The following is a 15571-nucleotide window of genomic DNA, read 5'->3' as shown; positions in this document are numbered from 1 at the left end:
GGTCAGTTGTGGCCTTGACAAAGCAACCATACTGACATTTGCCTGAAGTGATAAGGAAAATCTAAATCAGTCTTGCCGGACAGAGGAATTCCATCCTCCCAAATATTAGGACAGTGTCTTAAAAGCTGCACTGCTTCATTTGGATGGTCCCTATTGTACAGTGTTCTTTGATTTAAACACAGTTTGTTTCAGGTAACTCATAATATAAAACATAGTTTTATTCTTTGCAGTACACACTAAGGATATCCATTGGTGTCTCTTGGACCATGAAAATCCTGCAGTTCCTCTTGCACTAACTCCAGTCTGTTAATAAAACTGACTCCATGCCCATTACCATTCATGTCCTTTCAGTCCACCTGAAAAACGGAGTCAGATTGCTACAGTGAAAGTACATGGATTGCCCTCCAAATATTGGATTAGAAAAATAATGTTGTCCGGATCTGCTTCTCTGTAATGATTAATTTCACTATTTGGTCTCATGATTCCTTTAGCAATATGTAATTCTATATAACTATTCTTCAGAAATGTAAAGACTTGGTTGCTTGATTCAGTATGCATGCTATTAACAGATCTCGTTACATATTTCATTTAGCAGGTTTCATAACGGTCAGGACATTGAATGCAACATTTTAACTTCTCATTGCTGCAAGCTATCCATTGCACTGTTATTTAAGCTCCCCCCCCCCCCCCCCCCCCCCCGACTAACTAGACTCTTGATTTCATGTAACACAATCTTGTGATTTCATATTTTCATTTTTTCATTAGGTACATCATGTCTTGTTTCTTAGTATGTTGATCTATGCTTCTGCCACACATGGATAGTGTGATAATGTTATGATTATAACTAACTAGTGTCAAAACATAGTTACGATCTCTTTCGTTTGATGTTGGAGTTCAGTAGTTCCCCATAATTTTGATTGGCATTCTTGTCAATAGTTGTAAAATATGAATCTTCAATTTTTATCATTCATAAATTCACTTAAATTGCTAATATATATCATCATTATTTCACTCAAATGGTCTTTTACCAGTTTCTCCTACAATTTTCAAATACATTCACACTATTAATCTATCGGACCAATTTAAACCAGACATCAGTATGAATAACAAAATAGAAAGAAAATGAAGTTCTGGGTGTTTCTGAAATGGAAAGTTTACATTTAGTGTGTGTTACCGTTTTGGACTTAAGATAGTGAGACATGGATTATTAATATGAAAAGTATTCAAAAACCAACAATTGCTCAGTACCCAGTGTAGAGAGGTTTGTAATGAATTATTAGGGAACCCTGGGATGTAAGTAAATGGATAAAAAATGAACTGAAATGGCAGATGTAATGGCCGTGATGAACATGGAGTGATGGTTGACAGGACATGTAGCCAGATGAACGGATGATCTACATCTACATTTATACTCCACAAACCACCATGAGATGCCTGACAGAGGGAATATCCTATAGTACCAGTTATTAGGGTTTCTTCCTGTTCCGTTAACACATGGAGTGTAAATCGTTTGAATGGCTGTGTGTGTGTGTGTGTGTGTGTGTGTGTGTGTGTGTGTGTGTGTGTGTGCGTGTGTGGCACAGTAATTATTCTAATCCATACGAGTGATTCCTAGCAGTTTGTATTATATTCCTAGAATAACCATTTAAAGCCATTTCTAGAAACTTTATTAATAGATATAAACTATCCTGATACCGTCTGTCTTCAAGTGTCTTCCTCTTCAGTTCCTTCATTATCTCTGTGACACTCTCCCATGGATTAAACAAACCTGTGATCATTCGTGCTGCCCTTCTCTGTATATTTTAAATGCCCCTTTTAGTCATATCTGGTACGGGTCCCACACACTTGAGAAATATTGAGAACCGGTCGCATGAGTGATTTGTAAGCAATCTCTTATGTAAACTGATTGCACTTCCCCAGTATTCTACCAATAAACAAAGTCTGCCACTTGCTTCACCCATGACTGAATCTATGTGATCATTCCATTTTATATCCCTACAAAGTGTTGCATCCAGATATTTATATGAGTTGACTGATTGCAACAGAGACTCATTGATATGAGAGCCATAGGATACTACTTTTTTGTTTTGTGAAGTGCAAAATCTTACATTTCCGAACATTTAGAGCAGGTTGCTAATCTCTTCACCACTTTGAAATCTTACCGAAGATCTGACCAAATATTTATGCCTCTTCTTACAGATAGTACTTCATTACAGACAACTGCATCATCTAAAAAAACCTGATTTTTACTGCTAATATTGTCGGCAAGGTCATTAATATACAACATGAACATCAAGGGTCCCAACACAGTTCCCTGAGGCACGCCCATATTTACTTCTACATTTGATGATGACTACCCATCCAAGGTAATATACTGTGTCCTCTGTACCAAAAAGCCCTCAATCCAGTGACAAATTTCATTTGATATCCCAAACGATCATACTTTTGACAATAAGCGTAGGTATGGTGCAGAGTCAAATGCCTTTTGGAAATCAAGAAATATTGCTTCTGCCTGGTTGCCTTGATCTGAAGCTTTCAGTATATCGTGTGAGAAAAATGCAAGTTGAGTTTCACAAGATTGGTGTTTTCGAAATTCCTGTAGCATTGAGGAGGTCATTCTTTTCAAGTTATTTTATTATGTTTGAGCTCAGAATATGTTCTAGGATTCTACAGCAGTAGTTTTGTGGATCGCTTCTGCTACCCTACTTGTAGACTAGTTTGACCTGTGCCTATGTTGTCTGCTCTGGATCTATCCGTACAGAAAGACCAAGTGGCAACATTATGGAAGCTGAGTAGATGATATTAAAAGACATCAGTGCATATTGTTGAAGATTGTAAAGCTTGGGAAAGGAGTCAAGGCTCTTATCCAGCTGTAGATGACAAATAGCTGATTATGATGGTAACATGTTACCAGTGGCCTTCAGTACAGATTTTAATGAAAGCCTTCTCAAAGTACGTAACTCAAGACACAATTCATCCTAACTGGTCTGTTCTAAAACTAGTTAGTTGCCCCATATTCACAACTAAAGTCAGCATGGTCTTTTGCTTGATTAAAGGTCTACAGTCACCCCCCACCCCACTTTTTGGCATACATAATTTTTTTAGTTGTTTTTGTATCACTGTGCCTCCAACTAGAAAATAATACTGTAATTAATTTTTGAAAATGATGACAGCTCTCTTTCTCTTTGTTTTAGGAATTGATTCCTGCAAGTGGCTTCTTTCTGATGGTAGATTTAAGGGTAACCAGGAGTGGCAGCCATATGGTTGCATGATGCACCATTACAGTCAGACGTAAGTACATTTAGACTAAAGCAGCTATTTTCAGCAAATAATAAAATGATATCTCATTCATATTTAATGAGTTTCCGTTAATAAAATCATGCAACATTTTATGCTTGCAACCAAAGAGGAAGTCTTCAAATTTGTTAACTGTTTCACAATTTAACATACTGAAGTCGTGGTTCAAAACCTAAAGTTTTAATCTTATTGATGCCAGGTAAGCAGCTGCCAGGTTGCAAATTTTCCATTTAATTTGTTGCACTTCCTTGTAGACAGATGACTGGAAAGAGTGATCCTGAACTTTATTTTCAAACATCACTCAGAGGCTTATAAATAAGCAGTGTGAAAGTTGCTCATAGGGTAATACAGCATTTCAAGAATAAACTTGAAAGAGGCAATATCACATTCATTAATCCAGTGTCAGCATATAACACCTTCAGCACTAATAAATATATTACAGAGTTCATGGAACACGTTATCGTACCCATTAACAAAATTATCCAGTGGATCCTGCAAAATAAGTGGTGGTCCTGAACTGTAGTTAAAAATGCTGTAAGATCACTCCCTGTGCAAAATTGGATAGAAAACATTATTCAGACTGTGCCTATTATCCACAAGAATCATTGTGTAATCTTGACAGTCAACACTTTAAATAATTTTAACTGATAGCCTACATGATAGTGCACACATGTGATTAAAATTTGTTCTAGCCAAGGCCTGAAAGTTTCAAACATTTTTGTGAGTGGTATCCCACTATGTTGAGAATAGCAAGTCATAGTAAGTGAAAAGATAGCTACATGCGTAATTGTGCATTTATGCCTCTGCAAGCTACTGTCCAATACATAGCAGATGTTAGTTTGAACCATTGATAGTCATTCCTGTGCATCTTTATAAGCCCTAATTTCTTCGTCTTTGCACAAGATGAAATTTGAGGCATGTTTCATGGTTTGACACTAACACTGGCTTTCTAAGTTTCTACATCTACATCTACATCCATACTCTGCAAGCCACTTGATGGTGTGTGGTGGAGGGTACCGTGAGTACCTCTATCAGTTCTCCCTTCTATTCCAGTCTCGTATGGTTCATGGAAAGAAAGATTGTCGGTATGCCTCTGTGTGGGCTCTAATCTCTCTGATTTTACCCTCATGGTCTCTTCGTGAGATATATGTAGGAGGGAGCAATATACTGCTTGACTCCTCGGTGAAGGTATGTTCTTGAAACTTCAACAAAAGCCTGTACCAAGCTACTGAGCGTCTCTCCTGCAAAGTCTTCCATTGGAGTTTATCTATCATCTTCGTAATGCTTTCGCGCTTACTAAATTATCCTGTAACGAAGCGCGCTGCTCTCCGTTGGATCATTTCTATCTCTTCTATCAACCCTATCTGGTACGGATCCCACACCAGTGAGCAGTATTGAAGCAGGGGGTGAACAAGTGTACTGTAACCTACTTCCTTTGTTTTCAGACTGCATTTCCTTAGGATTCTTCCAATGAATCTGCCTGGCATCTGCTTTACCGACGATTAATTTTATATGGTCATTCCATTTTAAATCACTCGTAATGCCTACTCCCAGATAATTTATGGAATTAACTGCTTCCAGTTGCTGACCTGATATATTGTAGCTAAATGATAAAGGATCTTTCTTTCTATGTATTCGCAGCACATTACACTAGTCTACATTGAGATTCAATTGCCGTTCCCTGCACCATGCATCAATTCGTTGCAGATCCTCCTGCATTTCAGTACAATTTTCCATTGTTACAACCTCTCGATATACTACAGCATCATCCGCAAAAAGCATCGGTGAACTTCTGATGTTATCCACAAGGTCATTTATATATATTGTGAATAGCAACGGTCCTACGACATTCCCCTGTGGCACACCTGAAATCACTCTTACTTTGGAAGACTTCACTCCATTGAGAATGACATGCTGCATTCTGTTATCTAGGAACTCTTCAATCCAATCACATAGTTGGTCTGATAGTCCATATGCTCTTAATTTGTTCATTAAATGACTGGGGAACTGTATCAAACACCTTGTGTAAGTCAAGAAACATGGCATCTACCTGGCAACTCGTGTCTGTGGCCCTCTGAGCCCAGTGGACAAATAGCGTGAGTTGGGTTTCACATGATCGTCTTTTTCGAAACCCATGCTGATTCCTACAGAGTAGATTTCTAGTCTTCAGAAAAGTCATTATACTAGAACATAATACGTGTTCCAAAGTTCTACAACTGATCGGCATTAGAGATATAGGACTATAGTTCTGCACATCTGTTCAGCATCCCTTCTTGAAAACGGGGATGACCTGTGCCCTTTTTCAATCTTCTGGAAAGCTACGCTCTTCTAGAGTCCTACGGTACACTGCTGCAAGAAGGGGGAGGCAAGTTCCTTCGCATAGTCTGTGTAAAATCGAACTGGTATCCCATCAGGTCCAGCGGCCTTTCCTCTTTTGAGCGATTTTAATTGTTTTTCTATCTCTCTGTCATCTATTTCAGTATCTACCATTTTGTCATCTGTGCGACAATCTAGAGAAGGAACTACAGTGCAGTCTTCCTCTGTGAAACAGCTTTGGAAAAAGACATTTAGTATTTCGGCCTTTAGTCTGTCAAACCTCTGTTTCAGTACCATTTTGGTCACAGTGTGTCTGGGCATTTTGTTTTGGTCCACTTACCGCTTTGACATAAGACCAAAATTTCTTAGGATTTTCTGCCAAGTCAGTACATTGAGCTTTACTTTCTAATTCGTTGAATGCCTCTCGCATAGCCCTCCTCACACTACGTTTCGCTTCATGTAATTTTTGTTTGTCTGCAAGGCTTTGGCTATGTTTATGTTTGCTGTAAAGTTCCCTTTGCTTCTGTAGCAGTTTTCTAACTTGGTTGTTGTACCACGGTGGCTCTTTTCCATCTATTATGATCTTGCTTGGCACATACTTTGTCCACTGATCCTCAACACTATTTGTACTTGAGATAAAACTTTTGTGTTGAGCTGTCAAGTACTCTGAAATCTGCTTTTTGTCACTTTTTCTAAACAGAAAAATCTTCCTACCTTTTTTAATATTTCTGTTTACGGCTGAAATCACCGATGCTGTAACCGCTTTGATTGCTGATTCCCTGTTCTGCATTAATTGTTTCAAATAGTTCGGGTCTGTTTGTCACCAGAAGGTCTAATATGTTATCGCCACAAGTCAGTTCTCTGTTTAACTGTTCTAGGTAGTTTTCAGATAATGCACTTAAAAAAATTTCACTGGATTCTTTGTCCCTGCCACCCATTACAAATGTTTGAGTCCTCCTGTCTATATCTGGTAAATTAAAATCTCCATCCAAAACTATAACATAGTCGGGAAATCTACTCGAAATATTTTCCAAATTTTCCTTCAAGTGTTCTGCCACAACAGCTGTTGAGCCAAGGGGCCTACAGATACATCCAATTACCATGTTTGAGCCTGCTTTAACCGTGACCTTCATTCAAATTACTTCGCATTTCGCATCTCCATCAATTTCCTTCGATACTATTGCACTTTTTATCGCTATAAACACACATCCCCCTTCACTTCCTCATGAGTATCATCTTCTTGCCTCCAAGAATTTACATCTAAGATCATGGAGCATTTCCATAACACCGATGATGAAATCAGTAATAAATATAGCAGCATGCCTGTGAATTGCTTTGAGGTCTTCCTTTAATTGAACTGTTTAGGAATTCCTGACAATTAAGAATTGATGAGACAAGCTTTCAGTACAATCCTTTATTATTGTACAAAAATTTCCCAGAATGCTCTCAATAAACTGTAATACACAATTTATTTTCCCTACAAGAGACCTTGTGATTTCATTCCAGTTCATGTTATTTCACAATGCCTAGATACGTACCTGACATGACTTAATTGAGCAATATCCCATTAATACTGTATTTCTTCTGTACAGAATAGTTGTATCACACTTTCCCTGCGACGCTCGTGACTTTACCTTTGTCTACATTTGGATGTACATCTATACACTAAGAGCTAGCTTATGGTGCGTGGTGGAACATGTTCCTGTCACTCCTATTCTCTCTTCCCTGATCTAGTTGCAGATTGTGCACAGAAAGAATGATTGTAAGCAAGGCTCTGTCTGATCTTGGATCTCTCTAATTTTACTCTCAAGGTCTTTTTGGGAAATACATATAAAACAGTGTGTTAGTTGACTTTTCTAGGAAAAACTGTTCTCAAAATTTTGTCAGTAAAGCACACCTCTCTTGTAGTCTACCACTGGAGTCTGATGATCATATCTGTCCATTTTCACAGTGTGGAGAATAATCTGTGATGCTATTCCTCTGTGGATCTTCTCTATTTCCTGTGTCAGATCTATCTGGTAAAGGTGCCAGGCTGACAAACAATAAAAGGGCACCCAGCCATAAAGCACCATCTTTTGGGCAATGGTCTGTGGACAGTAACATCACTGAAATGGAATGGCTCACCCAGAGTTCCAATTGGAAACCAGTGAAAGACATTTAGGATGAGACAGAATGTTGATTTCACCCCAGACCCCAGCGTCCAACATCATTACCTTCTCTGGTTTTGGCTCTTGAGGAAGAAACAGTTGCTATTCTTCCAGACATTCACATAGGTCATTAAGTGTCCCCAGCAGAGTTCAATTTGTCATGAAGATGAAGGGTGGACACAACTTATACTGATGTCCACTAATAGGTGCATTTGATATTCTTGACCACATACTGTATTTGTGCACCCTAGCAGGTATTTCCTTTCCTTAATTCACTACAATTGCCATCTCATTTTGCTGACCACGTACAAAATAAAAATCCTCTCCCCATTACACACACACACACACACACACACACACACACACACACACACACACACAATATCTGTAACTTTACATTGTTATTTTATAATATTTTATAACTTTTGGTATGTATCACCACTAATAATAGCTCTTTCCAACCATTTGTATTTGTATGGAATACGATGTACCAGGTGTACCGGTATGAAATGAGCGTTTTTTGTGAAAATGAAACACTAATTTTGAAATGAAAAGTAAAAACATTTTATTTAAAGTACTGACCATTGCTTTCTATACATTTTGACCACCTTTCTGGCAATTTGTGGACACCACACCAATAGAAATGTTCATCTTTTGAAGCAAACCAATCAGACACCCAATTTTCAACTTCTTCGTAGGAATCGAAGTGATCCTCAGCCAATGCGTGTCCCATTGATGAAAACAGATGGTAATCAGAAGGGGCAAAGTCTGGTGAATACGTCGGGTGGGGTAGCAGCTCCCAGCCAAGTGTTTTGATTGTATCCTGAACCAGTTTTACTTTGTGTGCAGGTGCATTCTCGTGTAAAAAAATTACTTTGTCATGTCTTCTGGCCCATTCTGGTCTTTTTTCGATCAATGCATAGTTCAAATTGATCATTTGTTGTCTGTAGCGATTAGTATTCACAGTTTCACCGGGTTTTAGAAGCTCATGATACACCACACCTTTCTGATCCCACCAAACACAAAGCATTGTCTTCTTGCTGAATCGATCTGGTCTTGCAGTCGATGTTGATGGTTGTCCCGTATTAACCCATGATTTTTCCCATTCAGGATTCTTAAAATAAATCCATTTTTCATCACCAGTAACAATTCGATGCAAAATTGATTTTTTTTCATGTCTTTGAAGCAAAATTTGACAAATGGTTTTTCGGTTTTCCATCTGTCTTTCATTCAATTCACGTGGCACGCATTTTCCACACTTTTGGATCTTTTCGATAGCTTTCAAACCGTCATAAATTGTTTGTTGTGCAACATTTAACATTGCTGCCATTTCCTTCTGACTCAAAGTATCATCTTCATCCAATTTTGCTTGCAATTTGGTGTCATCAAACTTTTTTGGTAATGTTCCACGTTCTTCATTTCTTACATCAAAATCATTATTTCTGAACCGTTAAAACCATGTTTTGCATGTTGCTTCTGATAGAGCATGAGCACCATATGCATCGACAAGCATTCGATGCGACTCTGCAGTACTTTTTTTGAAATGAAAACAAAAAATTAATGCTTTCCGCAAATCATCACTTTCTGGTACAAAATTCGACATTGTTAACACAGTGTTCCATGACTTGATGTATACTAAATATCTTTGACAGATATCATGCCAACCAAACAAAAAAAATAAAAATAAAAATAAATTAAGGCTCGTTCACAACAAATATTCCCTATCGAAACATTTGTATCTTAACGCTCATTTTATACCGGTACACCTGGTATTTGTTTCTATTGATATGCTGTGTCCTATTGGGTAGGAACTCTTCAAATCAATTATAATTGGTCTAAAATTCCATACACTTATGTTTTCTTCATCAGATGACAATGCAGCTTAGCAACTATGCATAAATTTGGTTATATAAAATATTTTTCACCATCTAGAATTTGTTTCGAATAATTTTGATTTATTTGGTTCACATTAATAATAGATTTCATAAAGGCTTCACCTAAAATTAATACTGAAAGACTTGTGCCTCCCATAAGATGACGTGTTCCAGTTACAAAAAGTGTTGCTCTATAGATTAACTTACTTTACTTTACTTTACATATGGCAAGGGCCTTATCGACCATATGCCTGCTCTATGAGCCTCTTCCACTTCTGCCTGTCCAATGCACTATTTGTCCAGTTGCTGCTGCTGTTCATCCTAGTCGTGTCCTCCCGAATGTTATCCCGCCATTTGATTCTGGGTCTCCCTGTTCTTCTCGTTCCTTGTATTGTTCTGCTGAATGCCTTTCTAAGTAGTCTATTATCTGTCATTCTTGCTATATGGCCTGCCCAATGCAGCATTCTCCTCTTGAGCACTTCGACGATGTTACGATGTTTGTACAGCCCTCTTAATTCTTTATTTCTTCTTATTCTCCATTCCATGTTCTTTTCGTCATATACAGGTCCAAAAATTTTCCATAGTACTTTTCTTTCGAATATTAACAGTTTTTCTTCATCATTCTTTCTAAATACTAATGTTTCACATCCATATAACATCACAGGTATAATGGTCAATTGATATAAGCGGATTTTGAAGTTACTGCTAAGTGATCTTTTTCTTAGAATTTTGATGAAACTAAAAAGTGTCTTGTTTGCTGTTGATAAATGGGCATCTATTTGTATATCTGTTCTGTTGTTATTACTAAAAATACTTCCTAGGTACTTGAAGCGGTCAACAGTCTTGAAATTGAATCCATCTACAGTCAGAGGTGTATCTTTTCTGGTTTTCTTACTTATGGGCAGGTATTCTGTCTTTTCTTCATTAACATGTAATCCTGTTTTCTCAGCAATTTTGTAGTAATTTTGCATCATTCTGATTAATTCTCTTTTGGAATACTTATTAGTGCTACATCATCTGCATAGGCAAGTCTTGTAATGTTCACATCCTGTAGCTGGATCCCTTGTGGACTGGTTTTAGAAAATTCTCTATCATTCTTCTCTGTGATTAGGTTAAATAAAATAGGTGAAATGGCATCCCCTTGTCTCAGTCCACTGTACACCTTAAAATCTTCAGTTTCTCCTACCGGTGTCTTTATGCGACATAAAGTTTCATCGATGCACATTTTAACTAATCTGATTAATTTTGATGGTATTTTAACTTTCTTCATTATATTTAGGAGTGTATGTCGGTGTATGCTATCATAGGGCTTTTTAAAATCTACGAATAATATGTGGACAACTACACTGAATTCCCACGCCTTCTTAGTTACTTGTCTTAGGGTGAATAAATGATCTAATGTGGATCTGTTTCTGCGGAAACCGCATTGGTAGTCCCCAATAAGTTCTTCTGTTACTGGTATCAGCATGTTTAATAGGCAGCTTGATAAGATTTTGTAAGTGATATCCCGTAAGGCAATTCCTCTGTAGTTATCACAAACTAGTGGATCATTCTTCTTAAATATGGGGCACACAATTGCAGTTTTCCAATCTGCTGGAATGGTTTCCGTCTCCCAAATTGTTTCTATTAACGCCTTTATTTCTAATTCCAGTTGTGGGCCTCCATTCTTTAATAACTCAACATATATCTTGTCCTCGCCACAACCCTTGTTATTCTTTAATTTCTTTATTGCTTGCTGTATTTCGTTTACTGATGGGATAGTAACTGTATCAGCTGTATCAGTTGTATCAGGTTCTTCCAATTTAAAGTAAGAGTGTGGGTCATTGCAGTTGAGAAGTTGTGAAAAGTATGTCTTCCATCTGTTTTGTGTGTCAATTTTGTTGGTAAATATTTTCCCATACTGATCCTTTATAAACTGTTCCCTTTTATTGAATTTACCAAAGGATTTTTTTGTATTTTGATACATCTGCTTTGTCCTGTGATGTCGGAAATCATCCTCTGCTTCTCTTATCATATTGTTATAGTATTCCCTTTTCTCTTGTCTTAGGGTTCTTTGCATTTCTTGGCGGAGTTTATAGTATCTTTCCATCAATGTCACATTGTCCCTTTCTTTAATCCATGCATTCCTCGCATTTCTCCTTTCCAGCACTTTTTCTTGATACTTTGTGTTAAACTAAATTTTATTAGGTCGTTTTCTTTCACCTATGATTTTGGAAGCTGCTTCTTGAATACAGCCCTTCAGGTGTCTCCATCTGCTTTCGACATCCTTGGTTTCTGCATTAGTCAGTCTCGGTTTTGTTAGGTTGCTTTTAATTTCTTTTGTAAAATTTTCTTTTATATCTACTTTCGTCAGGTTTCCTATGTTATATCTTGTAATTTCTTCTCTATTTCTATTTACTTTCCTTTTGAGTTTCACTTTCATTTTTGATATTATTAACATGTGGTCTGTGTCACAATCCGCTCCCCTAAAGGTTCTGACATCTTTAATGCTGTTTTGGAATCGTTTCTCGATAGCTACATGATCTATTTGATTGACTACCTTTCCATCCGGTGATATCCATGTTCCTAAATGGATGTGTTTATGTTGAAATTTTGTGCTGCTTATCATGAGGCCATTTGTCATTGCAAAGTTTATAAGTCGAACCCCATTCTCTAAAATTTCCGATGGTTGGCTTGTAGATTTCTTCCTTTCCTACTGTGGCATTAAAATCTCCTAACACTATTTTCACATTGTGCCTACTTAATAAGTTGTATGTTTGTTCCAGTTGGCTCATAGAATTCTTATTTCGTATTATCATCCTTATCTTCTGTGGGTGCGTGCGCATTTAGAAATGTAATGTCTAACCACTACGTCTGAATAGTTATGTATGATATACGGTTATTAACATGTTTGAACTCCCTTACTGAGTCATCTATTGATTTATGAATGTAGAAACCGGTTCCAAATTCATGGTGCTGACCGCAGTCTCCATACATTATTGTCCCATCTGCTATTTTCAGTGAACCTGTTCCCTGCCATCTTACTTCTTAGAGAGCTACCAGTTGCACTCTATATTTTCTTAATTCGTTTGCTAGTATTTGGGCGGTTCCAGGATGATACAGGCTTCTAATATTCCATGATCCAAAAGAGAAATCCTTGTAGCTTTGCCAGTTTTTGTTCCAGTGAATCCTGTCCTGTTTCCGAGGCTGGCGTTGAGTATCCTGACCGTTTCGTTTTTTTTTCCCCCACACGAGTGGGTTGGTAGCCCTCTGCACAACCCCCCCAACCTGGAGGACCAGGAGTCTTGATTTTGGGGTACTCTCCCCCTAGGAGGGTTGCCTTCACCGCAGCTGAGCGAGCCTCTCCTGCCCGTGGTAGTTTTGGTCCACCCCGGGTATTTTATTTTATCTAGAGAGCATTCCCCTATCCGCCACCTGGGGAGGTGCCCGATGGGGGACTAGCAAACCCCACACGGGTTTCTTAAATTTCCACTGAGAGATTTAGGTATAGCACCGAAATTTGTCAGATCCAGGTATGCACCAAACTTTACTTAGAGAAGATGTAGGCCACTAAAAGGTGGAAAATCTATCATGAGCACAATTGTCTTTAAGATGTTTGAGTATGTGGTGTGCAGGGTAATCATGTACTTTCCCAAATGTTCTAGATCCTTCGTGGCACATGTAGGCCCACCATAGGATGAGAGAGATGATAGTGATAGCTTGGGCATAGGGAAATCCCCTGTAGAGATCTACAGAACAAGATGTTGAGGTATTGATGACGGCAAGAAATAGTACACTGGATTAACTAACTCTTCAAATTAACAAGCATTTATTTAATTCCAAAATAAAGCAAGAAATGTGGGAAGTGACCTCAGTAGGGTGAATACACGTTAACAGTCAATATCAAATCATTAGTTAATAAATTTGATATTGGCATGTGTATGTAACCACAAAGAGGCATACCCCACCAGTCCAAATAATTTTGTGACTAGATTAATAAACAATGGTGAAGAATGAAGTTGATGGCTTTAATTGTTCAGATGATGTACATTATCTCCCCCAACTTGAGTACAATGTACAGAACCTTCATATCATCACATGAAACTTTCAGGAAAGTCCTTCTTTGGGATGCTGTTCAACTCGGACTTGAATGTCAGTTGTGGCATCAAAAATGTTGACCCTACATGTGAATCTCTGCACTTTGCAATTTTGTGGTAGATTGGTATTGATCATGCCAAGTTTCGTCACATCTGATGAATTTTTGCAGAAAAAATGGTCTGCATTTAGCCTTTCGACCAAGTTGCGGCAGGTGTCAGTGCATTGTTGTTTTCCTTCGGGTGTCAAGGTGGGCAGGACAAATTTTTCAGACACTTTTCTCTTCTTCAGAAATGACACTCTATGACTAAACATCCACTGTTTAACATTACCTACCCACAAGTGACTGGTGAAGTGGACATCCATTGTTTACATTTGTTAGCTCAAGCTGTTGCCGTAGTCACTGCAGTGATGTTGCTTATATGCCAGAAATAAAATAAGTCTCAGAACTTTTTGAACACAATTGTACATCTTGGAGAAGAAACGGGTGCTAATGCTTTGGCGCACATTCCATCAGCATTCGATGAGCCACATACACAACATTCAAACATGGCAAGCATCATTACACAAAATACTAGCCTCGGTGTAAGTAATGAACTTTCATATCTTCTAATGAAGTTTGGACAGTACACAAAATTTTTCAAACAACGCAAGTTTTAGATCTGTGTATATGTGTTTATAAATGCCAGTTACATGTCAGTCAGGGAGTGACTTTGTCTGGTATGAGTACATTTTTCACTATGCGAATATACCGAATGACAGTAGTTAGCTTTCTTTAGTCATGACACAGCTGCTGCAACATGGCTAAGTTAGTGTGCACGTAGAATTGTATTTGTATGTTTCTTTCCTAGGTGCTTAGCTTTCACACATGCTGATGACTTGTCAGTTGCATAATGAAGTTTGAATTTCCAAAATGTTATCAAGTCCAAAAGCTTGTAGCTCAAGCTCAAGTCCACATTCCATTTTGCAGGAATGATGAAATGTTCTGTGTGGCAGTTACATTTAGAGTTTTCTTTTTCAGGGATTCAAGTTCACTTCATAATTATATTAAGTTAAAGAATTACAAATGTGGCCATATTCTGGCTAACTTATAATTTTACACCCATGTGAATACTATAATCATGTTTCTTGTATATACATGATTGACTGCCACCATGTAAAGACACGAATAGGCTGCCATCTGTTATTTTATTTGTTGTGGTGTTTTATGTTGTGTTGGAATATTATTTGGATGAGATTTTGGTTTGTACTGTTGTTTTCAACTGATGTAATGTTAGCTAAACTTCTAGCGAAGAAATCTTGGTAAAACACTGTTAACACTATTTAACTGCAAGTTCTTGAGTCTGTGAAGAATCGCCGTGTGATTGCAGGTTCAGTCACCACATCTCCACCGTTGCTTCAAATGCACGTCAATGTAGATACCTGGAACTCTCTTAGATATTTATGAGACTGTAATTGTAGAAGAATAATTAATTTAGAGTCTCACTTATCAGTCAGATGAGATGAGCTCTTTTATCTCTTCTGATTCGGTACAGTATATCTATAGGGCTGTAGTAGTTTCAAGGTAATCTTGATGAGAACAATAGTCAGAAGAATTAACATTCCATATAACAACAAAAATTATATATAAATCAGAGATGTTCATATCTCTGTGCAGGATTATAACATCTTTGATTCCTACATAAATCACACATTGTCAAACAGTCATTTTACTAAGAAATTGACAAACTGCCTATTGGCTTCTGTCTCGGGTTCTTCGGCCGACGTTCATCTAATGATTTTTCTGACGTTTCGCCAGCACGAGTGGCTGGCATTGTCAAAGCTTCACCCTCCATTGCCGGTGGTGAACTGGAGCCGAGCTCG

The 15571-nt window shown here is 37.8% G+C and overlaps 1 protein-coding gene across 2 annotated transcripts in view; it reads left to right on the top strand.

Annotated features, from left to right (window-relative positions):
• Positions 1 to 15571, top strand: part of LOC126251918 (N-acetylneuraminate 9-O-acetyltransferase) — a 270156-nt gene that overhangs the window by 52581 nt on the left and 202004 nt on the right. For both annotated transcript variants that reach the window (XR_007545805.1, XM_049952650.1), the window contains exon 2: positions 3195 to 3291. Coding sequence is in view for 1 of the 2 variants with exons in the window: in XM_049952650.1 (XP_049808607.1) it covers positions 3195 to 3291 (97 nt within the window). In the remaining variant the exon portion in view is untranslated. The remainder of the gene's footprint in view (positions 1 to 3194; positions 3292 to 15571) is intronic.

This window comes from Schistocerca nitens, chromosome 4 (assembly GCF_023898315.1).
Source record: "Schistocerca nitens isolate TAMUIC-IGC-003100 chromosome 4, iqSchNite1.1, whole genome shotgun sequence".
Taxonomy (NCBI): Eukaryota; Metazoa; Arthropoda; class Insecta; order Orthoptera; family Acrididae; genus Schistocerca; species Schistocerca nitens.
This window is presented reverse-complemented; position numbering and strand designations above follow the sequence as displayed.